At 40.3% G+C, this 26,850-nt stretch overlaps 2 protein-coding genes across 14 annotated transcripts; both read right to left on the reverse strand.

The window, feature by feature from the left end:
• Positions 1–1,169: 1,169 nt before the first annotated feature.
• Positions 1,170–16,394, reverse strand: LOC116319173 (phosphatidylinositol 4-phosphate 5-kinase type-1 gamma-like). Of its 13 annotated transcripts, none has more exons than XM_039602389.1 (18): positions 16,123–16,394; positions 12,364–12,392; positions 12,136–12,225; positions 11,870–12,000; positions 11,665–11,782; positions 9,693–9,845; positions 8,958–9,257; positions 8,504–8,712; positions 8,342–8,425; positions 7,924–7,972; positions 7,675–7,759; positions 7,408–7,578; positions 6,011–6,167; positions 5,842–5,910; positions 5,522–5,757; positions 5,199–5,431; positions 4,529–4,603; positions 1,170–2,827 (listed from the first exon to the last, which is right to left on the reverse strand). In XM_039602389.1, the coding sequence occupies exons 1-18, from the start codon at positions 16,214–16,216 to the stop codon at positions 2,567–2,569; spliced, it is 2,544 nt and encodes an 847-aa protein (XP_039458323.1). In that variant the 5' UTR covers positions 16,217–16,394; the 3' UTR covers positions 1,170–2,566. The 13 variants fall into 13 exon arrangements, 12 of the variants coding, with proteins under 12 accessions (XP_039458323.1, XP_039458328.1, XP_039458327.1 ...); XM_039602394.1 differs by having other exon boundaries at positions 1,170–2,625; positions 2,741–2,824; positions 5,199–5,757; XM_039602393.1 differs by having other exon boundaries at positions 1,170–2,625; positions 2,741–2,827; positions 5,199–5,757.
• Positions 16,395–17,395: 1,001 nt separating this feature from the next.
• LOC116319194 (phospholipid hydroperoxide glutathione peroxidase-like) lies at positions 17,396–21,161 on the reverse strand. Its single transcript, XM_031738450.2, has 7 exons — positions 21,038–21,161; positions 20,192–20,286; positions 19,954–20,098; positions 19,436–19,587; positions 18,508–18,532; positions 18,290–18,349; positions 17,396–17,917 (listed from the first exon to the last, which is right to left on the reverse strand). Exons 1-7 carry the CDS (start codon positions 21,101–21,103, stop codon positions 17,885–17,887), a joined length of 576 nt encoding a protein of 191 aa, XP_031594310.1. The 5' UTR covers positions 21,104–21,161; the 3' UTR covers positions 17,396–17,884.
• Between the last annotated feature and the right edge of the window lie 5,689 nt (positions 21,162–26,850).

The raw sequence follows: 26,850 nt of genomic DNA on the forward strand, positions 1-26,850 counted from the left end.
TCGCAACTCTGGCCCACACAAGCACGCAGCAATACAAGTGCACCTGCTCCAGCAGTCAGCAAATTCACTGCACACTTGATTATATTTACTCTGCACTTTACTTGTATTTTACTTTTTCTCAAAGCAAATGTGTTCACATACTTACAAATTAAAGGAAAACTTGAACTCCGAGGCCCTTTTGCCGGCATGATTTGAGTCCACGTGTCCCCTTCGAGGAAAGAGACTCTGCTGAATCCAGCGATAAGCTTTATCCTGCGGCGAAACATTTCTTTCCAGTGACAGCAGTCTCTTCCGAGATGACGACGCTCCCATTCATGAGGCACGAGGGGTGGCTTGAAGAGTGTAAAAATGATGTGAATCATATGCTTCAGCATTCACAGTCACCAGAACACCTTTGGCAGATTTCTGGATCTCTCCACCGCCATCGTCAAAACACCAAATGACTGAGTATATTTTGTAAGGGTGCTGTGTCATCTCTCCAGTTGTGTTACAGACATTTAGATAATCACTATTAAAACACCTTTATGCTCTTTTATCCTTTAATTTGTCACCCATCTGTGTATAGGCTACACCCAAGTGCGTGCTGTAGTTCAGCATATTTCCTCAGTACTTTTTATGCTTATAATTAGCGTCACTCTGTCTTTCCTCTGTTCTCTGTTCATTTACCAACACATTATAATGGAAACCACTCTGACCAGCATCACTTTATGCAGACTATCAGCTAAAATTTCTGGTGAGCTGTTTTGGTTGAAGCCTTGTCTCTTTAGAATGGCGTCGCATTTATAGCAGTAAGTCCTCTGCTGATTTATGAAAATAAACACATAAATACAATCTCCAGAAAAGCAGTCGAGATGTCATATCATTATGTTTGCATGCCTTGAAATGTCAGTGTGATGTGGAGGATGTGTGGCTTTAAATACAAGCCCCCCTTTTATCATCCATTAGAAACACAATAAAATGACCTATAAGCAGCTGATTTTCTGGTATATGTCTTTATGCAATTTAATTCTACGGTTCAACTAAAAGGGGTGAGCAACACTGCGATGTTTCAGGCACTGAGAATTCCTTTTCTGAGACACTCTGGTGCCATCTAGTGGACAACTTGTTTGTGATTTAAAACAACAACAACAACAAATTACACAATATAATTTAATTATATTTTACACAGTGATCAGCTACAAACACCGTTGCCCACAACGAGGCAGGTTAACTTCAAATAATACAGTGATATGGTGCAGTGGTGCTTATGGACACAGTCAGGGGGTCAAACCTGCTTCAGCAAGCATCACCGTGTGTGTGGAAGAAGAATAGTACTGCTTGCCTTTTCTTGGATGCTTCAGTTCGTACTTTGTTTAATTTGGTAAATCTTGATAAATCCGGGGTGGCTGAAGACTCGGGCGATTCGACTCTTCTCGCGTAGCCAGCATGCGTGCAGCTGCTTCGGACTTTCATGGCCTTGAACAGCGATAGCAACTTTTCGACAAACAAAAAATATTCGTTTCCCAGTCACACGTTATACGCATGCAAACACATGCACAGACAGAGACATAAGGGCACAGACGTAGATTCATGTGGTACAGCACACACAGATTATCAACAATTTACAAAAGACCTTTTTTCTCTCTTGACCTTTTTGAATATGGAAAACGAGTAAGTGCTTGGCTGATTTCTTGTTTAAACTGCTACAAAACGCAGTTTCTCACAGTCGTATATGGATTTAAGAGTTTCTGTGTTCTTTCAATTGTTACATATTATCAGAAAATATGAATTAACAATGGTTACGATTATACCTTAGTTAAGATCAGTAAGGCAATTTAAACAAAACCTTTCATCGTCAGATCAGAGTTTGACGAGTGGACTGGAAGAGAGAACACCGTGCACGCACAACACCCACAGCATCACCTGTGTTTGAGTGTGTTTTCGATCAACAGTTGACGACAAGATAATAAAACACACATAATTATAATAAAAAGACCTCAGCCACTGGTACACCGATAAAGTGCTAGGAATAAAGTTACACACAGCTTTGACATGCCTCTAGTGAAAAATACAAATGGACACACAAATAAAGCATGACGTAGTAAAGTCGGGTAGAGTCAAAAACAGAAAGAAGTACCACGTACAGTATGTCCATATTGCATAGCCAGAGCTGGAGAGAGTGATATCTGGACTATGTTGCTTCGCCTGCCTCCAGCCGAAGCAACCTGATTCTGGATAAGAGGCAGAAGATAAACACGTGGAGGTTTGGTATATCCGCAAACTTTGGGATCAACTCTAGAATTTATCATGTTGTGTTAGTTGCAGAGAGCCCCGTTTTTATAACACTGAAAGCATTCACAGTGCCAGCGTGATACCTCCACTTGATATCAGTAAGATTGTCCTGGAGCTGATGCTTTAAAATGTTCACGATAATACTGTAAGATTTTTGATTGTTTCTTCGGCTCAGCGTAAATACTTCCAAAAAAAAAAAAAGTTCGCTCCTTTGGTTTTTGTTGGCAAAGCAAGCTCTCACATGCAGCTTGGCCAATCAGCGTTAACTCTTCGTAGCGTCCTGGTGGCTTCATCATTACAATCTCACAGATGACCTCTGGCTGCACCTATCGATGCTGCCTCCTCTGTGAGTTACTGGAGAAAGAGTGAGAAAGAGAAGATTAACATTAGAGAGGCTGGCAAAGCAAATGCGTCCACTCGTGTCTGTTCTGTGATTTAACTTTGACTCATGAATGAACCGTACACCTACTGGCTCACTCTCCCCATCTGAGCCCCGTCTGGACTCTGAGCTGCAGTGCAGAGGAGAGTACACCCAGCTCCGATCCTCCTGAGTCTGCTGTTACCAAAGACAGCCGGCAGAGGGCAGCGCAACAAGGAAGAAGAGCAGAGGACTTAAAACTGATTTGGGAAACAGAGCTCTGCAGAGACAATCCCTATTCCCGGAACAGTTTAGAGCTGCAATGTGCAATTTTGCATGTTGTGGCTTCTGAAGGTGATGCACTTATAAACATTAAAATCAGAATCTGAAATAAAAGCCTCGTCATCAGATCAAGCCATAGCCACTCTGTCCACATGATGCAGATCAACTTTAAGGGCGACTTCTCCAACTTCCAGCAGCTTCTCTATAATTTCTAAATGGAAACTATGTCTGTGTGAAGTAGATGTTACTTCCCCTCTTTGTTGCTTGTAAATTATTTCGTTGCTGCTTTTTTAAAGTCACAAATAATTAATGTAATATAGAAACAGCTTTAAAATGTTCAGCGCCATGTTCATTTACTGCCTCAGAAAGGATGATTACATTCAAAGAGGTTCAAAGAAGCTTGAACATCACTAAAAGCACAAAGCAAGTACAAGTTACAGTCAATTAAATGTAGCACAAAAAGTAAGGACATTTGTGTTTGATTGATTATTTCTTTGTTGTAACAAAGAAATGCTTCTTGCCAAGGATTTACTGTTGGAAATCCTGTTTCTGCTGCCACACTTGTAAGGAAAATGCATTTGTGGGTTGAGGCCATGAAAAACTTGCCAAATCTTCTCTGCTAATGCCAAACAGCTTATTCTGCTGTTGACTCTTGTTTCGAGCCTCTGGTACCCCAGGTGCTCGCAATCAGTTGGCTGATTTGTGCCTGATTGGCAGCACCTGTGAGCATGGACTCTGTTGCAACGGTCAGTTGGCGTCTGCATGCCACATTTGACTGGTCTGGATGGGATACTTGATTTTATGTTCCACAAAACTAAGCTGCATTATTTGGAGTGAACCTAAGTGCAATCTCTAAATTGAAGGATTACAAAATCCTTCAAGACCCATCTCACCTTGATATCTGCATCAACTCCGTTTCACTATCCCAAAAAGACTAAGGAACATGAACCCATCTCACAATCAGATCCAATTTTGATGGATTTACATTGTTACAGCACAATCTCATGTTTACATATTAACTTCAGGCAGATATGGAAGCGTTTCAGATCCATATTTATGTGTATATATATATATATATATATATATTTTTTGTTAATTTTATTTTCATTTTATTCTTTTTCTAGAGACCTCAGTTTCGTTGTCCAATGTTTCATTGTTACAACGGCAATATAGATTCTCACCCTATCAGCACTTAGGAACCATAGGCATGCATTTGCCCTACATAAGTGGGACATTTTAAGGGGAAAAAACTGGCTTTCCAATGGAATAAGATTTATTGCCAAAAAGCATCGTTACAACAATCAAATCTTCAACCAAACACACATTTATCCTTACCTACTGTACTACGTTTATTTAGAGGTCCAGAAACCTACACGTTCCAACTAATCTTTACTACCAACAAACTACATGACATGCAGTTTTATATGCAGCGCCCTTTCTTGTGACATCCGCATGAAATAAATCATAGGAAACAGACTTTGCTTTATTTTACCTTCAAAGATCATTAAGCAGCTATGTGTGCAACAGGCCCAATGGAACAGTTACTACTAGTGTAGTCTAGTGTGTACGAACATCTCCTGGACTAATGCACAGCTAACTACTTTGATGGTGACTTACATTGTAACTTGAACTAGAGTTTAGTTTACGACGGCCAAGAACTGGAGAGTACACCCAATATCTGCCATCTGCATACTGATGAATGGACACACACATGAAAATGAAATGATCTGAACATAAAATTACATGGAAAAATAAGATGCATGAGAATATAGAAGGAGTTATAAGAGAAACATAAAGCAGAAAATGTGGAATGAATGGAAGAATGCAGCAAAAACAAACAAAATCCCACAAAGGATAGAGCTGTGAGTGAAGCTGAGAGGAGGAATGACTGCAGATCAGCAGCTAAGAATCATGCTGTGCAGAAAAGGCAACAATCAAAAAGCATGGACGGTGGCTCCTGGCAGCCTCATGTTTCAGTTGAAATAAAGCATTTTGAAAAGCAAGAGCATTTCCTATAGTGCGTGCAAACAGACAGAGCCCCCTCTCCCCCCCTCACCATCACAACTCTACCACGCTGTCCTGACTGGGCCACTGCAAAAGACCCAGCAGATCAAAGACAAACATCAGATAAAATCATCTTTACTCCCTGAAAATGGATTTTCTCATAAATCAGCTGTATGATCATGTGGTTTGTTTTAACTCCTTTAAAGTGGTTAGTATCTAGTGTGGAATATTTTCTGCAAAACAAGAACCAGAAGAATTGGAGCGCGAAAACGGGGGAACTTACAAAGTATATGTCGGAAACCTGCACCTCCCCATCCAGTGAGTTGTGGCTGCTGGAGACAGACAGCTGATTGCACGACGTACGTGGTGACTGCTGACACACCTGGGGGCTTTGAGGGACAGAGGAGGGGGGTGTCGATGGCAGGTGGTGAGAGGAGTTGTGGGAGTAGGAGTGAGAGGATGCCGGACAGATGGGGGTGAATGCTGATGCAGGAGGAAGGGTGGAGCTGTTTGGACCTGTGGATTGTGCAGCAGAATGACAGACTGGAGAAGAAAGGCTTAAAGACTGAGCAGAAGCAGGAGATGTGAGTGGTTTGGTGGACGGACGGATTGATGAAGTAAGTGCGGAGGATGAATGCCCGCTGCACTGAGAGGTGGTGGAGGAGGAGGAGGACAAAAAGGAAGGAGGAAGGGTGGAGGATGAATACTGAGAGCAGGGGTTAACAGAAGGAGGAGTGGATGACATGGATGATGCAGTGACAGGAAGCAGAGGATCAGCTGCTGGATGGCTGGATGTGGGGATTTCTGTCATCTGTGTGAGCTCCGTGCTCTTTGGGATTTTACTGCATGAACCAAGACATAGAAAAATGTTAGAATAGCACATATGAATAAATGGAAACCATCCTGGGATTTTCATTTTCATCTACCTGAGCTCCACCTCCACTGTTATAGTGTCCTGGCGTTCACCGTGCACCTCAACTACCTCTTTTTGTGACCTGAAAGCAAACCGAAGCACAGAGCAAGCATGACTGTGGAAGAACAATATCATAAGAGCAAGATTAGATATAACATTTTATATTCATCAGATATTCTCACCTGGAAATGTTTGGTGAAAGCATTTGCCTCCTGTAGCGAGGGTGCTCAGGTGTATCGAATGGGGTGGTGGGTAGGGAGTTGTTTGATGACAGAGTGGTAGCGATAGATGCTGTGGTGGCATCTTCAAATGAAGGAGGGGTGCAGGGCGGTTCCTTCCCTGAGGGGCATAGTTAGGTAAGAGATCATGAGCTGTGTGCGCGAAAGAGATGAAAAAATGAACAGGACATAAATTCTTTAAGAAACAGAGAGGCTGTTTCTCAGGAGGCTGTACCACAGAACAAAGATCCATCTACTCCTCTCTGAACCTCTGATATCTGAACTCTGCCATATGCTTGCAGTGGTCCTTAAACTCAGTTACCTGCCTTTGTGCTCAGTAACACTGTGCATCCTTTTTTAATCTCTAATTAAGCCACCAAAGAGCTTAACTTAACCGTAACTTAGGTCTAAAGCATATAAAAGGAAATGTAATTGAGTTTTAATGTCACCTGGTCAAAAAACTATGTGCCAGCTTTTTAAACAGGGCAAAAGAGTGCGCGAAAAGAGCATTTTCTGACATTTAATATTGGTGCAATCAGAAGTAAATTGCTACAAATTGTTACAAACATTAGTAAATCAGTTTGTGCACTTCATTTAATATTGATTTTAATATACTCCTCTCTATATTTTGTGCCTTGAGAAAGTAACAGGGTCAGTGGCAGTCTGCTGCACATGACATGTGACATGTACAAAATTTTTAATTTAATTGTCTTCTTACATTCTTGATCTTACAGGTCTTAGAAAATTTACGTGTTCCCTTATTTACTGAACTAATATTATTTCTGCTATTGTTGTGCACACCTCACATTGTGCTTTTCCTGTGTTTGCTTAAGCACATCTAGTCCTGATTTGTTACTTTTAGTTTTACTTTGTTTCTTATGCCGCTTTGCTGCTGCTTCATTTCTGCACATTAATAATAAACAATAATGTTAGATTTCTTTTATTTAATGAGAAAAGGAGCTGCAGACAATAGAGGATGTCAGTGTCAAGATTAGAAAGTTGTGCTGTGAAATCCAGCATCATCATTGCAACTGGGCTATTGCTTTGCTGTATTAGCTTTTAACTTGGTGTGAAAAAAAACAACAACAAAGGAGATGTAAGCTTTTTTAAGGAGCTTTCTAACACACAAATCACAACAGTAGTTGCCTCAAGGTGCTTTAGATTGTAAGGTAAAGACAGAGAAAGCCCCAAGAATTATATGACCCTAATGAGCAAGCGGTTTGGCAACAGTGGGAAGGAAAAACTCCCTTTTACCAGGAAGAAAGAAAACCCTTAAAGGAAACCTTTGTGCGCCCTGTGAGAAATATTTCTCTGTTCTTATCAAGTCATTTTTTTCAATTAAAGCTTAGAAAAGGTCATACCATTGTCCTCCAGCATGGGGAAACTGCGAGCTCCTCTTAGGTTCTCCAAGTTGTCCAAGTTTTCCGGCCTTTCATCAGTCAGTGAAGGACGCTGCCCCGTCGAGCTGGCTCCTGCACTGGACTTGGACGTTAGAACCCCTCGTCCTCTCTTGGATGGAGACGATCGCAGTGCTGTAAATTCAGCATACGGATTACTTGGACTCGTTCCCTTTATTAGGACCACAGGAAACACTACAAACTGCGGCCTATGCACATGCATGAACTCACAGCAGCTCTTCTTGAAGACAACTGTGCTACAGAACTTGTAGAACCTCTCAGCGTAGAAGCTCGGTCTGTGAACTGACACGGTGTCCTGTGGGAGAATACAGGTCCCAATAAAGAAAGAGTGAAGATAATATATATAAACATTTTCTATCCTTACTATATGCCGTAAAACAAAAAACAAGATATGGTTTAGAGTGGTCTGTTGGGCTTGGATTCAAACTATTACATAGTAGTTACATAAAAGACACTCACTCCATCATGGATGAGGGACTTCCAGGAATGCTCCAGTTTCTTGATAAGCCTGCCAGATGGAAAAATTCAATTATTTATTAGCACATATCTAGCAGTTTACTGCTAAATCAGTGGCTAATATTGCCGACATAAAGCAATCTTCCCAAATTAAAAAAAAAAACAGAAATCAACCATTATGTAGATCCTCATTCCTTCCACCTACATATTATTATTAAATGACTTTGCAGCTATTTAAAATATGACATGCTTGATGAGTTAAGTAGTTCCCAGTAAAACACTAAGGGTTTGAGTATGAACAGTGCATTTTTTCTTAATAATCTTCCCAGAACTGTGCTACCTCTGCACCCACCTATGCCTTAGTTGTTGTGCTTTCTTCAGTGGCACACTGTCTCACATGTAGCACACACTGATCACCTACCTGTAGGACTGCAGAATGTCGATGATTCCAATGAACAGCAGGAGGCGCTCCCCTTTAGCACCCATAGCTGGAATCCCACCCATACTAAAGAGAGCAGAAACGTTACCCTGTGTGTATATTTGAGATGAGGATGAGGAGAGGCTTTTTGAAGTGCCGTCTTACGTGTCATCCTGCTCCAGAGTGTCCCTGCATGTGGAGCCTCCCTGTATTGACTCCATGGCACTGGAATACAAGGATCTCTGCCCTGCGGGCCTTTTTTCATCCCCTCCTTTGACGGGTGAGCCCTGAGACTGACGCTCTCTCTCTGCTTGGGTCTTGTTGTGGACCCCAAGCAGCAAACTGTAGTCCATAATCTTAAAACTCTCCAGAACCTGATGTTAAACACATAAAATGCAATAAATATTTATGAAAACTTTGTGGAAAATTATGAATATTTGAGTATGGATTTAATGTTAGAGCCTAGCAATAGGTGACATTTAAGCTTTTTTTCTGCTTTCCTTAAATTCTTTCATGAACTACCAGGAAGATGTGTGGTTGGCTTGGCTGCTAGATGCACAGTGTTAATCTACTTTTACAAAGACCAGTTTATCCAGCTCCTTTCTATTCTCCCTCTTACCAGGCAGTCTCTTTGCAGTGTTTTGACCAGAGCGCCGTATGTGTCCTGGTCCAGTGTGAGGCCTTCAGGAATATCACTCAGAAAGTCCAGGTCTTTAAAAGTGGGTTTGGACTTCTCTCTTTCCTTCTTGGATGCTCGCCGCTTGTATGTTGAGCCCTTTAAGTCGAACTTGAGGTGCATGCGCACGGAGCGTGGTAGAATATTGTTCATCACAACCACTCTGATGTTCTTTCCTCCACACTGGACACAGTAGAGGCCAAAAAACTTTGGCAGTAAAGTCCGGGGGTTCTGGTTCAAGTTCTGGAGAGGGATTTATAAAGGGAGAGAGAGAGGCACAGGGAAGAAAATGTGGCACATTAGTGGTTAATTTTGGTTGCAATCTGTGGATTTCAGTACCATGCACATGCAAGACAGTGTGACTCAACACCAGGCCTCAGCTCACGCTTGGTCTTCACCACTGTGTCCGTGCTTCACCAATTAAGGAGTAACTCCTTGCTCTCACCTATCACAACACCACCACCTCCTGACATCACCGCTAACCTGGGCCAACCACGGAGGTTTGGATTAAGAGGATAAAGGTGACTCGAAGTTTCTTTTGCTGGTCTGCTCTGTGGCATGTGCAGTTCAAACCCAAAGCAAGATTTCATTCTCCAACTCCTAACATATTATCACACTTATGGAAATCATTCATTTGGCTTACTTTCCCAAAATGATTCTAATGGATGAGATACTTACCATGTAGTATCCAGGGAGCAATTTCTGCAGAAACTCAGCCTCTTTGTGCAGCACAGTTTTGATAATAAACTCATCATCACGGGTCACGTAGAAAATTGAGCCACTAGCTCCTGGATTTGACAGCTCAATCAGTGGCTCATTACACAGAGAATACTAGACAGAAGCACAGATAAGACACAGAGTACAATTTAACCTGGTGCATTTCCTCAATTCAAACAGTCTGACTCTACGATCTCTGGAAATATGTTTTTAACATGCAAATGCTACAAAAGCGAACTAATTCATTAATTTCATATCATGCTTGTGTCACCTGTTTTGACTGAATAATGAGATAGTCAGAAGTTCGTACAATATTCATTATTGTTGGGTGGCTGCATGGCTTTGCTAATGTTTGAGCCACTAGAGCTTTCCACCATCCAACCAAAGGACTAATGCATCTACCCACTCACTCAGCATTACTCATCGGCACAAAAAAGAAACTATGTGAGTATAGACTGTTGAGATTACTACAAATTAATGCTGTATTAGTCACTCAAATGAACTTACTATCTTTACTGTTGCATTCATTTATCTCATGAAAGTGTGCAGAAAGCAGGGATGATGTTTCACCAAAGCTCATTAGGCTTTAGCCTAATAGAGGCATTCCAGTAGCATCAGCAAACTCCTCACTATATCTGACATCTGAGGTATTTGAGGTAATTCTCTGGTTGGAGGCTGGAGAAATGAGCTGAGAGGTAAGCGCGTACCCTTTGATTGTAGCTAATTTGCCTCACATAGGAAGGCAATTTTCTATGGCTTAGCTGACAAAATGCAATTATCTCATTACTCCACCCCTCCACTGGCAGCACAAACACATGCAGACACAAAAACAAACCGCTCTGACCGTCTGCTGCCACTAGTTGGAATTTTAAAAGGAAGGCTTTAGTCAGCTAATCTCCCTCTGGCACAGGTAGAATGTGAGCTTAAATGTGCTGCTGAGAACACGCTCTGTCACCTCATGTGCGTATGCATGTGTGTGCACACTGACATGCACAGTGTGTAAATGGTCGGGCGACTGAGAACTGTGACCTTGATCTTGACCTTGACCTTGGGCGTGATTTGAGTGGAAACTCATTAGGTTATCGTTGTGTTCAGGTTTTACTAAAATCTGACCAATGCTTTAGGAGGAGGAGTAATTCTTGTAAAAATGTAAAGGTGCTCACAGCACAGCAACTATTATTTTGACCTTGAGCACAACGCAGGTGATGATCATTATGTGTAAGTTTTAATACACTGTGACTAAAATTCTAGGACAAGACTGATATTTGAATTGTGGAGGACAAATGATGGATGCCTTGCCATGTCACATGATCTTCTGAATTAAAAATATTGCTTTATTTCTAATAACCGGTGGAAATTACATTGACATACTGCACCCACAATTATGATAAGTCCTACTATGTGAATAATATTCTAGCTTAACACTGACAAATAGCAGGTCTTGGGCAGGATTATATAGTTTGAGCCAGACAGTTAAATTAGAGTGAAATACTCTGAATGAAGTCACACATTTCAGTCAAGATGACTTTAGTCAAAAGAGTCATTTATACTCTTTTGTTCTAACTTGTTCTAACTTTAGAACAAGTACGCATAAATGACCAAAGACATGACTGAGTCAGAAACGGCATAAAAAGGAGGAGCTAGTGTGGAGGTGGGTTACAAAGTGGCTTGCAGAGACAGTGACAATTGTAGGCAGGCTAATGCAACTTAAATAATGTGCTTTATATGAGATTTTCCACTAGGATGTGTAGAAGGATATTAGCTGATGAATTGAGACTGATGGCTAAGCTATGCTATGCTATCTTCAGTTTATGCAAAATTTTAACTGCTGATCCCAAATGTGAAGGAATAACAGTTTAGTTACACTGTAATTTAGATGATACTTAAATACACTGACTGCATTGTGAGTCATCAGAGAAAATAAGTATCTCACCAGGTAATCATCTGGTCGGATCCCAAAAAGCTCTCTGAAGTAGCGGAAGGCCACAGGGGCGTAGGTTTTGAACCTGAAGTCTGGGAAGTGGTGGGCTGGTGTGAGGTTACTCCCTTCGCTGTATGGAGTAAAGTGCGACAACAGAAAGAGGATAAGAAGCAATATCTCATGGAAATTGTATGCACATCCACTGATATGAATGTACCTGGGGAAGAAGATGCTTTCAACCACGTAGAAGTCCTGCATGAGCACATCTCTCTCGGGCTTGGAGCTGAGGTTGCCAACAGTATATCCGATACCCAACTGGATGGCACCTTTCAAAGCAGAGGAGGTTGTCTGGAGGCGGACAACAAAGGAAAGAGCAACAGACCAAGGTGTGGGTGGCAAACAGTTGAAATCGTGATGCCACGAAAACCTACAAACAGTATTAAGAGACAAACAGGCAAAAAAACAAAACAATAAAAGAAAAACCTTCTTGTATGTCGTCTCTCCAGAGGCATCGACCCTCCTGTGGCCAATCTTCTTCTCATGCCCTTGGCTTGATCCGAATGGGGACGGCATCTGTCACAGATAATGTGTATTATTCCCATGAAAGTTACAATGAAATGAACTATTCAAGAAACAAATAGGAGAAGGGAACGAGCAGATGCAAGACACAGAGACAGGTGAGGGGTGTAGAACGTGAAGCAACAATCGCACCTCTGTTATTTGAGCCTTCTTGCTTGAATCTGTGGACAGAGGCAGAAAGAAGGAGAGAAATGTGTAATAGTGCCCACATCTGTACATTACTCAGCATGAGTTAGTGTGCACCTCTAGCTTTAATATCAAGCTAAATAATTAGCCCCAAATTAGACTGAAAGCACACGTCAAATATCCTAAAGTAAAAGAAACAGCCAGACTCATCCTGCGGATGCTCTGGATCCTAGTTCAGAGTAGCAACATAGACTATAAGCACTACATGACAGTATGCAACATCAGCTCAAACTTTATTTATTTTGTAGGTTTTAACTCAAAAAACTTTATCTGCAGAGCTTGAAAACAGTCTAGCAGCATTATGATTAGCATTCAGTTCCACATTCCTTGGCTCAGGGTCATTTCATTTTAGTTCGTTTAAAAATGGAAATGTTCAAACGCTACTTCTGCAGCATTTATTAATCTTGTCAAATAAATTGGTGTTTAAACTCACCGCGGAAGAGTTTAGTCTCTACAAGTTAAAAATTGTTTGATAATCCAGAAAGAAAAACAAGATACTGGATGCAGTGAAACTGTCTAAATCAAACTGACATCCAACTGTCAGGCTGCTGCAGCGTACCGTCTGTGTTTTCTATTCCTGGATCAGTGAGATTTGTAGAGAGAAGGTAAAAACTCTATTGGATTGACTTCCTTCTTAATCTGAGTGCTGCCATTGGACGAGGTGTCCAGATCACATCACCGACCAATCACACGCAAGGATTAGGAAAAAATCTTTCCAAGCGACAGGAAGGACGCAACTAGGCTGTGTTTGTATGTATTTAATAGGATGAGAGAGCAGGAAGCAACTTCATGGTAACTTTCATGTTGTATGAGAGTCAAGGTTAACAAAGCATTGCTGAGATAATGCATGAGAAAGCCATGTTAAAGTACACAGCAGACACTGCAGCAGATGTTGCTGTGAGTTAATCATGACAGAGCAGTTTGCTGATCACATAATTTGATGACGACTCTTCAGACTGCAAGTGTGATCTCAACTGTCATAAACTTAAACTAACATGCAGAATATTTGATTTAACAACAGTAGGGTAGCACACAGTCCTCCAACGTCATTAATACAAGTGTATTCTCCTCTTACCGACTCTTTGCTTTACAATAGCAGCTGTTCACTATCTCAGTGGGGCGTTTGCTGAGTAGCTCTAAACACAATGCACAGCTGAGGCTCACAGGAGTGTCATTAGTTTTGCAGGTGTTTGCTCATGAGTAGAAATATTCCTAGGTTACAGTTACAGGATGCAAACAGTTAATGGGGTTCATCTTTTAATAGCAATTGTTAGGACTAGAGCTAGAGAAAGATTTTTAAGACTGACGCCAATATTTGGCGGTTTAGAAATCCAATATATCAGCAATTATTTTCTTCTTTCCAACACATGAAACATAAATAGATCCCTCTAACATTTATTATGTGCAGTTACTTATGAGTTCTTGTTAAGATGATATGACAACACAGTTTAAAAATAATCTTGTTGGTGTATTACTTGTTTATGCTCAGCTCAGGTACCAACATCAAAGTGCAAAGTGCCCTCTGGTGGACAAACTATGCAACATAACCACTCATAACACGGATGAGCGGTGTTTCTTCCCTCTCTTCTTTACCTTTGTAACCATAGTGACTCCACTAGCATTTATTTTTGGTCACATGTCATTTGTGTAACTTATGCTGTTGATTTATAATGCACATCAGGTTATATAATACAATTTTGTGATTTTGCATTAATAAGTTTTATAATGACTATTTATCCCAACATATGTTTATGTTTAGCATTATTATTTTTCATGGCCCCTATTGAGAAGTAATTTTGGTTCCTACTTTGCAGTGTTTATGGTGGGATTGTTTTTAGAGTGCAAGATTTTGTGTGTCAGGGAGACAACAGAGAAAAAAAGCTGTTCTGTTGGTATTTATTATAGAAGATATTTTTTAAGAGAAACTAAAGCCTGCCATAAACCCACAGCCAAAGAGATTGGAGGACACTACCATGACCGTGACACTTTTTAAATTTGTATTTTTCTGATATAATAAATACCAGGATCAATATATTGAAGAATAGCTAATATGGGCTGGTCCATCGCTCTGCAAATATATTGGTCAGGCACTCAATTCAAAGCCTAAAAGGTGAACTGTGTAGTGTCAGTGAGAATGTCAGGGGATCACCAAAGGTGTTCATCCTCCGGAAACAATTATTGGTCATTACAATCAATCCAATATGTGTTAGACAAACTGACTGATTACAACTTGACATCACCATAGGTAAAATCGAAAATGCTCAATAATTCTTTTGCACGTACACACAAAAAACATTATTTTAACACGTGATGCGCACGATTGCACAAACAAAAATAAGTGGATGCTGATGAGTTCAATGATTTCTTTGAGGGGAGGTTGAGTGGGCTGTTTTGAGTGGCAACGGGACAAAAAGTTCTGCCTTTTGTCAGGATGTACGCACCTGTAAACTGCAGATTAGTACTGCAACAAAGCCTCTCAGGCAAAACAATGAGAAGGAGTATCCTGGGGTGGACGTGCACACAAAGAGTCTCTGTGGGATTAGGGTCAGGCTAGAATAACGTGTCACTGAGCTGCAAGCAATAAACAGGACAAACCCCACTGTGTCATCTGAGATTAGTATGTGGGTGACAGGCCACCTGTAAGATGAATGTGTAATAAAAGAGTTTAAAGGACATGAGCAGTAACTGAGAGCTCACTGAGGTATTCTTGTTATGACATATTTTGTGTCAGTGTTGAGAGAAATATGCCTTAAGGGCTGTGCGTTTGATGGCAAAGAGGATTATAGCTTTCCCTTATCAGCTGGGGTGAAAAAATGGTGGCCTGTTGCTGTGACATTAATGTGACACTAGACACGGGGGTAGATTTTGATGCTCTTTGCATACAGATATATTTTGTGAACCACTTACGCCTGAGCATGCACAGAAAGGAAACTTGCAAAATTAAATAACAAAATTAAAATGTCATGGCATGCTCTGTGGTATGTAAAGCAGTGGTGGCCACTGCAATGCCTGAAAATGATACGCATTTAAGAGATTACTGTGTGATTTATGTTTTAATTCCACAAGAGATTACATGAGGCACTCTCCAGATTTAGCTCGGAAGAGGACCAGACAGATGGCAAGAATTATGAAGACGGAGAGAAGCGGAGGAGAATAAAATGACACCTGAGAGAGACAGAGAGAGCACACAACGTTTACCAATGGATGCTCAACAGCTCACGGTGTGTTTGTCAGCATGTTATTGATGATGCATATACAAATGACTGCTGTCTTGTGTTTGCCATGCAAGTAAACACTTCCACGTACTCATTTGGGCAAATTAACTTTCAGCTCAGCTCAGCTTTATTTGGTCTTGTGGGAATGTGTGGACACATCCCTAATGTGCACCTTGTGCTGGTGCCAGCCTGCGGTGAGTCAGTGGCATTTAAAAAAACACAGTGACTTCAATCTTGAGTTATTCAACCCAGCAATCTATTGTTTAGTCCCACACTTTAGTGGGATTACCCTGGGCTACTACTCTGTGGATCTGTTTTGGTGTGATTTTCTCGTCTGTGCCTAGCTGTGTCCACGCACTGTTTGCAGGGTAGGATGCTGCCCAGCTATGCCCAACTTCCCGGGTTAGATCAGCTTTCATAGGCGGCTGCTATTAATAAAACCGCCCCCCAAAATGATGGCAGTTTGACAATTTCACTGAAACATACGAACCAGGGTCCCCGAATTCAAGCTGCATAGATGGGCCAGCGGCCGCTGCCTCGCTCGGGCTGCCGTCATCCCCGGTTCCCGCAGTCCCCACTTCCATCTCCCGGACGGTTCCTGATCACGATGCGCAGCCGTGTCCTTCCTCAGCGGGAACCAGATGTTGCTGGATGCAGAACCCCGGTCCGATGTTTATTGCTATAAATGCCCACCACATAACTCCACGGATGCAGGTTTTATCGCTGTGGAAGTGTAGCGGCGCGGGCATGCTCAGTGCCAGCGGTGCCGATCATCTCTGCCGCTGTTCTGCGTCATCGTCATTATCACGCACCGGCTGGGGCGCGTGCCACTACAGCGTGAGCCCGCAGCTCAGCAAAGTAACAGCAGGCCGGGATACACTGGAGGAAACGATAGGCCTGTACGTGTAAGGAAGAAGCTGCTGCTTCAAACTTAGAAGGGTGGCATATACGTCTTAAATGGTATATATTATATATTAGAATGTGAAAATCCCCTAAATGTAAATGGAGTCAACAAAATATCCACAATAACACAACCTATTTATTTTATCATTATCTCTTCTAAGAAAAAAAAACAACTATTTTTAGCTATAAATGAGACAAAGTTCCCCAAAATAAATAAAGTATTTTAAGGACATAAGTTGGTGGTGGATTGACTTTACTCTCAAAATGAACACGAATAGTTGTTTCTTAATGTGGCCCTAACACTCCGTAATACTGTTCATCTGCTGTAGATCTCTTTTAAGGCCTGCCACTTCTTTTGGCTTCCACTTGACCAGTTTCCACAAATTTCTTACACTGCACACTATGCTGGTAAACCTTTGTTTTTTTTAGTTTTAGGAATGACCTCACTGGTGAAAAACAAAACACTACTTTATGTATTTAAAGCTCTGGGATTTTCCATAGATTCAACAACAACAAAAAAAAAAAAAAAAAAAAATAAAACTGGGTCTTTGCTTGGTTTTCTGTTATGTGTAGACAACACTGGTTCATGAATCATACTTAAATGATTCATAGATCAGTGTTAAGTTGCTTAACAAACAAGCATTCCTCTAAAAAAGGTCAAGGACTGGACTGAAATGACAACAACAAAAAAAAACAAGGCCTTCAGAAAGCCTTGAGAACTATTTGGAAAAATATAAGTGTTAAAAAATGCTGTGTGTTTCAAAGCTTTTACATACATCAAAAATAAACAGACACTTTTAGCAATTTAGAATTACCATCATTGACTTCTGTTGTGCAGGTGTATAAACAACACATCAACACAATATTCACAACTACATTTATTTTCTAATTTCATTATATAAGCCATGATTTTCAGGTACAACATTGGGCCCTTTGTCGATTTAAGTGCAAACAATAATATCAGTAGCTATGCAGAAATCTATTAAATTTATTACCTTCTGTGTTTTCACATGAAACTGACAATGACACATGAACAAACTTGTCAAAGCAACATTCAGAACAGAGGGTATTTGTATTGGACTGAAAAAGCAATGGCTGTTTGGAGTTTGAAGTATGCTGTGAAGTGCCTCTACTTTGGTTAACCAGTGGATGTTCTCTCTTATGGGCATACGAGGTTTAGTGTGAGTGGGCTCTGGAGATAAGTTGCACGCAAGGGATCATCAGGCCTTGCCCCACCCAGTGCTGGGTTTACAGGCAGGCCGTCACTGGTCCAGGCACACAGACACAACCCTGAAGTCCATAAGAGAGGTCAAAGGTGAAATAAACACATGGGAGATGAGACTCTATTATTACAGGTACGTGGGCAGGTCCTTCTCCACCACCTGCACAGAGAAACAAGTGCAAATGTTACTACGGCAGAGTCGAAGAATAGCAGCAAATACTACACATAACACACAGATAAGTGTACTGGGCAGACCAGATGGTTACAGAGCTGGGATGCTGAGTGATGAGACGCACTGTGCAAAAGTCACAAACAACCTGCTGTCTCAAAATCTGAAGAGTTTCAGTCGTCCTCTGACATGAACACCAGCATAGAAACTGTGCACAGCGCCTCTTGGCCATATATATTAACAGAAATTACTAGAATATGCACACAGAGGTTGAAAGCGTCTTATACCCTGCATCCTTCAAAAGGTGCTGTATTCTACAGAATGCACAAGTATATATTGGGGAAAAGTGTAGTTGTGGCTTACACTGGGATCATCTGTTGGGCCATATCTCTTCACCACTTGTCCTTCTCTATTTATAAGAAACTGGTGAGAAATAAGAGAGCAATGAAAAGCATTCATTTTCAAATGCAGTTGTAGTTAAAAACAACAACAAAAACAATCCCCCCAAAAAAAAAAAAAAAAACAGCATTAAGTACTGAAGAGCATCGCAGTAAAAGTTCTGACTGTATTAGCTTAGTTACCTTTGTGAAGTTCCATTTGATGTTGCTGTTGGAAAAAAAAAAAAAAAAAGTACAAATGAAAACCATACTGCAAACATTAAAAGTCTGTTGTTTTTTAAACTGGAATTCTGTGGATTTACACTGATGTGCAGATTTTGCTGTTGTTTTTTGGCTACACCACCTTTTATCCTACTCCCAGTTAAAACATACAAAAAAATATCAATAATTATGCAAATCCCTGTATATGAATGAACATTAGATTCCTACATTTTCTATCCACAGATGTGAGTAATGAGGATATTCTATAACAAACAATAGTGGACATTCTGTATAGTAACATGATCCATTCCTTTACCTTATTTTGTCCCTGATACCTTATGCATTTTACTGTATGATTTCTTTGCCTGCTGTTATGTGAATTTTGTTCTTTGTTGGAAGGAAAATGTACAAAACTCAGTCAAAAAAAAAACAAAAACAAAAACTGATGGTTTTGACATTCCTTGTTGAATTCATCTACAATGCAGCAAAGTGTAGACAGTGCAAGAAATGAAATCATGTGAACTTCTTTCTACAAACTCAGCAGAAAAAGACAAGAAGCAGGGAGGATGAAGGCAGCAGGATTAAGTAAGAGCAACTCCCATTTCAGGGTAAAATGACATCATGCCTGCCTGCTGTCTCAACACCGTGTGGAACATTATAATAGTTACAAAATACTTTAAACTCAGTCCGTTCCATGGCTACAATTTTAAGCTACTACACTTGAAACTGTGTAGAAACACAGAATTTCTATTTATCCATGACCAGGATTTCAGTCACAGACGTCACTTATGAGATTACGGGTGACACAGGAAGATTTTGTTGCAGGAGGACATGAATGATACAACATTAACATTGTCACTGTACACTTTTAAAAGACAGACATATTGCCAAGAAACACAGAATAACTTACTTTCCCAGGGTTCCCTTGCCTTTGGGCTGAGCCTTCATCCACTTCCACAGAGGGTGAGCGTTGTCTCCATTCACCTCAATCTTACTGAAGAGATCAAACTCAGCATTGTAACCTTTGGCAAACTCTTTAATCTCTGCTTCTGTCCCTGGTTCCTGAATGCCACAAAAACAACAAACAACTACTAAATTAAGCTAGAAAATGTTAGCATGCACAGATATAAATATAACCAATTGGAAAATAGATCCGAAGTATGCAACAGTCCAGCACGCATGTTTGGTACAGAGTGCAAATCAATTAGTACGGTCTCCTCTCTGCCAGCCCACTTTATTCACACAGAACAGTGAAACTGACTCGTGTTGCATTTATGGCCACATAAAAAAATTTGTTTGAGAAAGCACATAATAAAGAAGGCTGCTTTGTTTGTTTTTCTTTGTTTGTTTTGCAATTTAAAAATGAAAAATAAAGCTTTAAAAAAAATAAATAAATAAAAAAAGAAGGCTGGAGTTTATCCACTTTACCTGTCCTCCAAACTGGTTGCATGGGAATCCCAGGATGCGTAAACCTTTCTCAGCATAGGAGGCGTGCATTTCCGCTAGCTGAGTGTAGTTTACCCTGGTCTTTCCTCATTTAGAGGCTACGTTTACAATTATGCAGACATACCCTCTGGCAAAACAGAGCACAACGTAAGGTTAAAACGCTAATTTCAAGCATTAACTACTGGTGCCAAGTGGTTGATCGTGTTAACATTACTTTTACCTGTATTTCTCCAGAGACACCTCATTCCCGTCTATGTCCTTGGCAGAAAACTCATAGATGGACTTGGCACTGCGCCAATCTCCCACCTGAGCACACTGCACAGAGGTGAAGAAAGGAAAGCGTACATGAGTGAGTCTGTGTGGTTAAGTAACAGCGGAGGATGGGTTTATTACAGGGAAACCAAGTTAGTCAGTGCTCTCAATGATAGGTGCACTTTGGCCCATGTGTGTCACCATTCACGTCTCCGCCCACGAGTTTCTACACATAACAAGTTTAATCTGTAAAGCCAACATTTAGTACCTTTACACAAGCCTGTCTCTAATAAGCAGAGGAGGGGGTGAGGGGTGGGAAGCTGATTAAAACAAATATCTCCAGTCAGCCTTCGTTTTAATTCCCAATTGCAGCTTTAATCGCTCTAAATGAGGAACTAAAATGATTACACAAAAACACGGACTCTCTCTGACGTTAGCTTACATCACCTAGCTCTCTTATCACCGGGGATGACTAGCAACTTTAGAGGTTTTCATCTTCATACAGACAACCCAAGCATTGTAGCATCACAAAATACGTCTATTTTGAGCTCGAACAGAGTCCGCTGTGTGTAGCGATTCAGGCTAAACCGTTAAATGGCGGCCCTGGTCCGCTATAAACACAGAGCTTGTGTTTATAAGCTAGCGTTAGCAGCTGCAGCAACACAAACATCGGATCCATTTATCTGTTGCACTGCGGTCTAAAAATAGCCGCACTAAATCTTTTACAGCGGATATAAGAAGACATATTTGCGTTTTTTAGACTCCTGACAATATTAAGCAAGGGACAGGTGTCATCTGTGCCATGTCTACTTACCATACTTCTCACTACTCCCCTGCTCCCTACCAGACTCAAGACTGCGGACGATCTCCACAGCCACATGGTGGACACACTGATCACATGACCTTTTCGGGTCTCTGGCTCCGCCCACAAAGAGCCTAGCAAAGGGGTTGGTGCTACATGGGTTCAGCTGTGATTTTGTAAGCACAGAATATCCTGCGTAAAATCATGCAAATACACAACCCTAACAAGCGACTGCAGCAGCTTCCTTCTCGCTGCGCGCCTGAAATAACTTTAGTGCATTGCATCCCATTACAGCGTATTAAGCAGACATTATGGCTTGTAAAGTAGACTTTTTAAAAAAATTAATCAACGTTAATTAAGCCTTACAGGGCAACATTATTCAAATGGACCTGATATTTACAATAACATCCATAAATTTCCTCACCCTTTTGTAAATCAAAAGTGAATCAAAAGTTTCAGTTTTACATTTCTGTATTAATGTAGGGTCTTTACCTTACTATATAAAGTGTGTCGAGTCGACTGCTGTTGTGATTTGCCGCTATATAAATAAAATTAAATTGAACGTTTTCATCTTAAGATTGTCATTTTAGTATTCCTTTGAAAAAATTAATTGAAATTGCATCATCCCCAGTTTTCCTCTACAGGAGTTTGTTTCTAAAAGAAATACTGGCAACGGCCAATGCTCCCCTCAGCCTTCTTCTAGACACATTTATGATATTAATTTGTCAGCACAGGTGACTTCTTTCTTGAGTTACCACATTCATTTTCAGAGTTTCAGAGAAATTGACATTTTGACTATAGTATCCATTTGATACTATTTCAGAAAATATTATCTCTATCTTGACCATGAGGTCACAGTCACTAAGATTCAGACTCTGCACTGATGGCATCAACATTGCCTCATTCTTGAGTTCTCATGTTCACAAAGATAGATGTCCACACTGCGCTCCTGCCCACCTAGTTGGTTGATGATGATACGCCATCGTCATCAACCAAAAAAGTGAGTGTGTGATTATAACAGATGTGTATATGTGGCCTATTTACTCTTACAGTAAGGACATTAGTGATCACCTAAAGCTCGACATTCTCAATCAGTTTCTGTGAGAGAGAGCCTTAGATTCAAGTTGTAACAAACACCCACGAGAAGAATGTGCTACAAAACTGATTCAGTGCTCAAAACAAGGACAGACTTTGTTCCTTCCTACAGCAGCGTTAAAGGCTGAGATTTGTGCTTACTCACTCACTGGGTAACAACTTGCAGTACGGACCACTCAGGGAATACCTCATTTAAGTTTTTGTCTAAATATGCTTGTGAAATCAGAAAGAGCCAGATGCCTTGGATGCACAGTCTTGTCACAGCAACAGAGACACACTGATTGTCCATTAGAGAAACTATAATAATGCAGGATCACCTCTTCCAGAGATCACATATATATTTTATTAATTGCTGTCAAGTTGTCTTTTTTCACTACTGCCACACAGTGACAAGGAGATGGGAGAAGTCAAGTTTAAGTCATGACATTGGCATATATATATATATATATATATATATATATATATATATATATGTGTGTGTGTGTGTGTGTGTGTGTGTGTGTGTGTGTGTGTGTGTGTTGTGTGTTTACTTTGGATATTGAGGTGTGTGGGAGATGTAGAGCCTAAAAGATGGGCGAGACTGTGAGTAGTGCTGGCTTAACAGACACCGTTGAGGCCTGAGGTGCTGTCACTCCTGACTGCTTATTTTCGTAAACAATACTGTGAGAAATGGATAAAACACTGGACTGAATGTGTTTATTCTCTATCATGAGCATACTATATTGGATAATTCATAATACAGCCTATTTTACTGTATGTAAACACATGAAAATATTAAAGAAGTAACTTATTTTATATATAAGGAAGTGAAGATCTCGAGGACCACTGGATACCTACACTCACTTAGCAGATATACACTGATCTAATACTTGACTTTTTTTAAACCATGTGAGTCTATTATTCATGATGTCAGAAAAGCAAATGAAGAAAAAAAAAGCCATAGTTTCATTATTCTTCCAACAGAGGGCACTGTGCCATTGTAGAAAAGTTTACTATGTTCAGTTGGTAACTTTTAAGTCCTGGAAAGAATAATGAGATTTAAGTTGAGAAAGAAAAACAAGACTGTGGTTTATGAAACTCATTTTTATTTTTAGGCTGGTGGCTTATTCGTTTATACCTTTGATCCAGGACTTGAAATTGTCTGAAAAACACTGCAGTGGTCTAATGTCAGACCCCTTAAGACAAAGTTTTGCACCTTTAATTTGGATGTGATCCTTCCTCAAACTAGTTACTGGAGTTGGCTTTAAAACACAAAGGAATAACTTAAAAGTGTAAATGAAGAGGTTATTGTTTAAAAAAAGTTTGCCTGTAATTTCTTTTTCAAATAAAACATTGTGTGTCATTTTACTGGATTAATAAAAGAAACATTTTATTTATTTACTTGCTTATTACCACTTGTGAGTTCTGTATTTTTTTTTTTATACAATGCGACATATCGGTGTTATCTGTTACAAACATAAAGATGGATTTACTATATTTCCACTGTATTCATGAGATCTTATTTAATGCAAAGAAAAACTAAAAGCTAAAAGTGTAGAAATGTGATCATGGACTGATAAGTAGGATTGTGTTATGTCACAGCAATATAACTGAGTCACCTGAGCAGAGAAAATCTGTAACATTTCCAGTTAGTTACTTTTATCTGCAATATGTTTAATGAGCTGATGATATGGACTAAGAATTCACATTTTATAAGGCACTGAATGATTGAGATTTGACACATAGCGGGTATGTGGGCATAATTTCTGGCACAAATGGAGCCTCATAGCTTAGAATTTTGATTCGACCAAATTGGCTTGATAATGAGGGCAAAGGACGGCCTTGCATAATTGCAAGGATTCCCATGCAAACCTGCCATTAATATTCCTGCACGGCGTAACGCTCAGTGAGTTTGGCTGATGTGGATGTCTTCAGAGGAAAAAAGCTTTTAATTAGGGTATGACAAAACGCAGAATCCACCACAGGTTTCCACCTGAATCATTTGAAGACCATAATTAAGCACCTCACATATAGCCAATTAAAACTTGAATCAAAGGGGTTCTTCCGTAAAAGGAATCAGTAGCATCAATGTGGTGTGTGTGTGTGGACGCTGTAATTAGCTGCTCTGCGTGTACTGCCGAAGTGAATGTTTATGAAATGATGCAGTTTTCTGGTGTGCAGGTGGTTTGGGGTTTTGTTTTCTCCGCGTAGCACTGCTGAAACAAATTAGTGTGTAACTGTGTCACGTGAACTGTGTTCATTTATAATACAGTGTCAAGCTGAGACAATATTATGCACAATGCATCGCTCCAGGCTGGACAAATATCCTGAAATATTGTTAATATGTATCAACACCTGTTACAGACAAGCACACACACAAGCAAAGAGAGTCACAAATACAGGTTTAATCACAACAATGGGGGATAATAAGGTCACAAGATGACATTTCAGACTGATGCATGACACAAGTCATCCTAACGACTGTATAACAAGCTCGATATGGTTTAAAAACCTGATAAATAAACGGTTTATTTATTTGTTTGTTGACTGTGGCAAAGAGGTTGCTCTCATCTGAGGCAGAACTAGGCAGCCAGCCAACAGCTGTTGTTATAGGTCAGATATTCACAAATAACTAGGCATGCGTCTGGAAAATCTGTATGCAAGTGACCAACATAGCATTGAGACAAACCGATTACAGCACGTTTTCAGCTGAAGTTTGGATGGAAAAAGTGAGGGCGAAAACTGCATATGTCCCTGTGTCAACTAAAGAGGCTAATAAATACAAGCATGTAAAAAAAAATGAAGCTAGGATTGAAAGTGTGAGAATATTTTCACTCCATCAAAGTCTTCACTGCACATAGTTACCCCTGGAAAATAGCTGTCCATACATGTATAATGTAATTACAAGTGTTTATAAAAGCAACTTTGCCGTTATTTGCTGTCATTTAATCATCACAGAGTTATGTTGGGTCATACGCCACAGAACCAGACAACCCTGCCCTAATGATGAAAAGTCATATTTGTGAAAAAATGAGAGATAATGAATAGGAAACGACAGAGAACACAGAAGAACAAACAAGTTTCACATTAAAAAAAAAACAGTTGCCTAGAAACAACCTCTGCTAAACCTGACTCCCCCACCCCCCGCAATACACACACACACACACATACACACACACACACACACGCGCACACACTTACACGCAGAGCTATGTGCACCATGGGAGATAAGATCAGATGCTTCAAGAAAAGTTAGGGTTATTTCTCACTGTTCCTAAGCAACAAGTTTGCAGTTTTCTTGCCTTCACCCTATCTCCATCGGCTCCGCTGGAGATTAATAGTCAGATATAAATTAAGTTGACCACCAAACTTTATGAATTTCTCAGAAGTTGACTTTATTTTTATTGGCACAATAAAAAAAAAACTGCATGACCTCACTTGGACCGCTGAGAGTTAGAGAGGAAATTAAGAGAGGGGTCTTTTGCCTTTTGTTGGACTGTGACTTCAGACTCTATATTGTGCTGAGGCATGATGTGACGGCTCGATCACAGCATTTTACATCAAATGTTCTGGTATTTGTGAATGGAGTGTGTCTGATTAAAATTTGTACCTTAGGGACCAAATGCGCTGCAGGCCATTTAACATTTACCATTTACTGGGTTTAAAATTTGTACAATGTGCCCAGCTTTCCTATTTTGCTATTAATTTGGAGTATGGAGGATGTGTTATGAGGGCCCCACGTGTGCCTGCTATCATACCCCAGTTCCTTGTAAGGCATAGGATGGTGTTGTAATTACTATCTGAATATGCACATTACTCTCACAGCAAAAAAAAAGTATCATGCTGAGAAGGGACCACTCACCAGAACACCTACACCACCATGCCACATTCTTACATGTTTTTGGAATACAGAACAAAAGGAGTGTAATGGAAACAGATGGCAACCTATATTTGCATTGGCAGAGAATCTTTTTACATTTAACCCTCTCACTCTGAGGGGTTTGGTTGGCAAGGCAACATGTTCTGCAGTCTGTTTCCCACGACTGCATCTCAACAGTCCAGATCAGCCTGCTTATCCATCTATCTTCCTGGAGAGAATAGGAGTAAGACCAGGCAGGCATGCCCTGCGTTGAAATGTTCGACGTTATGCTGATAAGCACCTGGCAGCCAGCTCACTGCATTTCGCTTCAATAGTTCTTAAATTTTTCTCCAGGATCAACACCTATAGTTTCATTTGCCGCTGCCTGACATTCTATCAGAAACCTCAATCTGACTTCAGCATATTATGGCCTCAAATGTCGTAAACATAAAACTTCAAGGGATTTTATTTTCCTAAATGCTTTTTTAAAATAACTGGGCAAAGACACTCTTGCAAGGCATTTTACAGAATATCTCGAGCCTCATTAAAAAAATATAAAGTGTAGCGTATTTGCTGGTGGCCACTTCAGGTTTCCAGCAGCCTCATTTGTTTCCTCAGTTTGGGGACATTCTGTTTACCTGCTAAAGAAGGTAACAGCAACAACAAATAAAATGTTCTTCTCACATTTCATGTGTTGCCATTATTGCATAAACATATTTGTTCAGAACTGGATAAATCTGGCAGAACTGCAGTAAAAGACACTTAACGAAAGCATGTCTAGAGACGACAAAACATACAGTTAATACAGTTAAGAAACAAACAAACGCTCAGCCATCAGATAAAAAAAATTGTGGTCTAATGAAACCAGAAATGAACTGTTTGGCTGTAACTG

The sequence above is a fragment of the Oreochromis aureus genome, linkage group 18 (assembly GCF_013358895.1).
Source record: "Oreochromis aureus strain Israel breed Guangdong linkage group 18, ZZ_aureus, whole genome shotgun sequence".
NCBI lineage: Eukaryota > Metazoa > Chordata > Actinopteri > Cichliformes > Cichlidae > Oreochromis > Oreochromis aureus.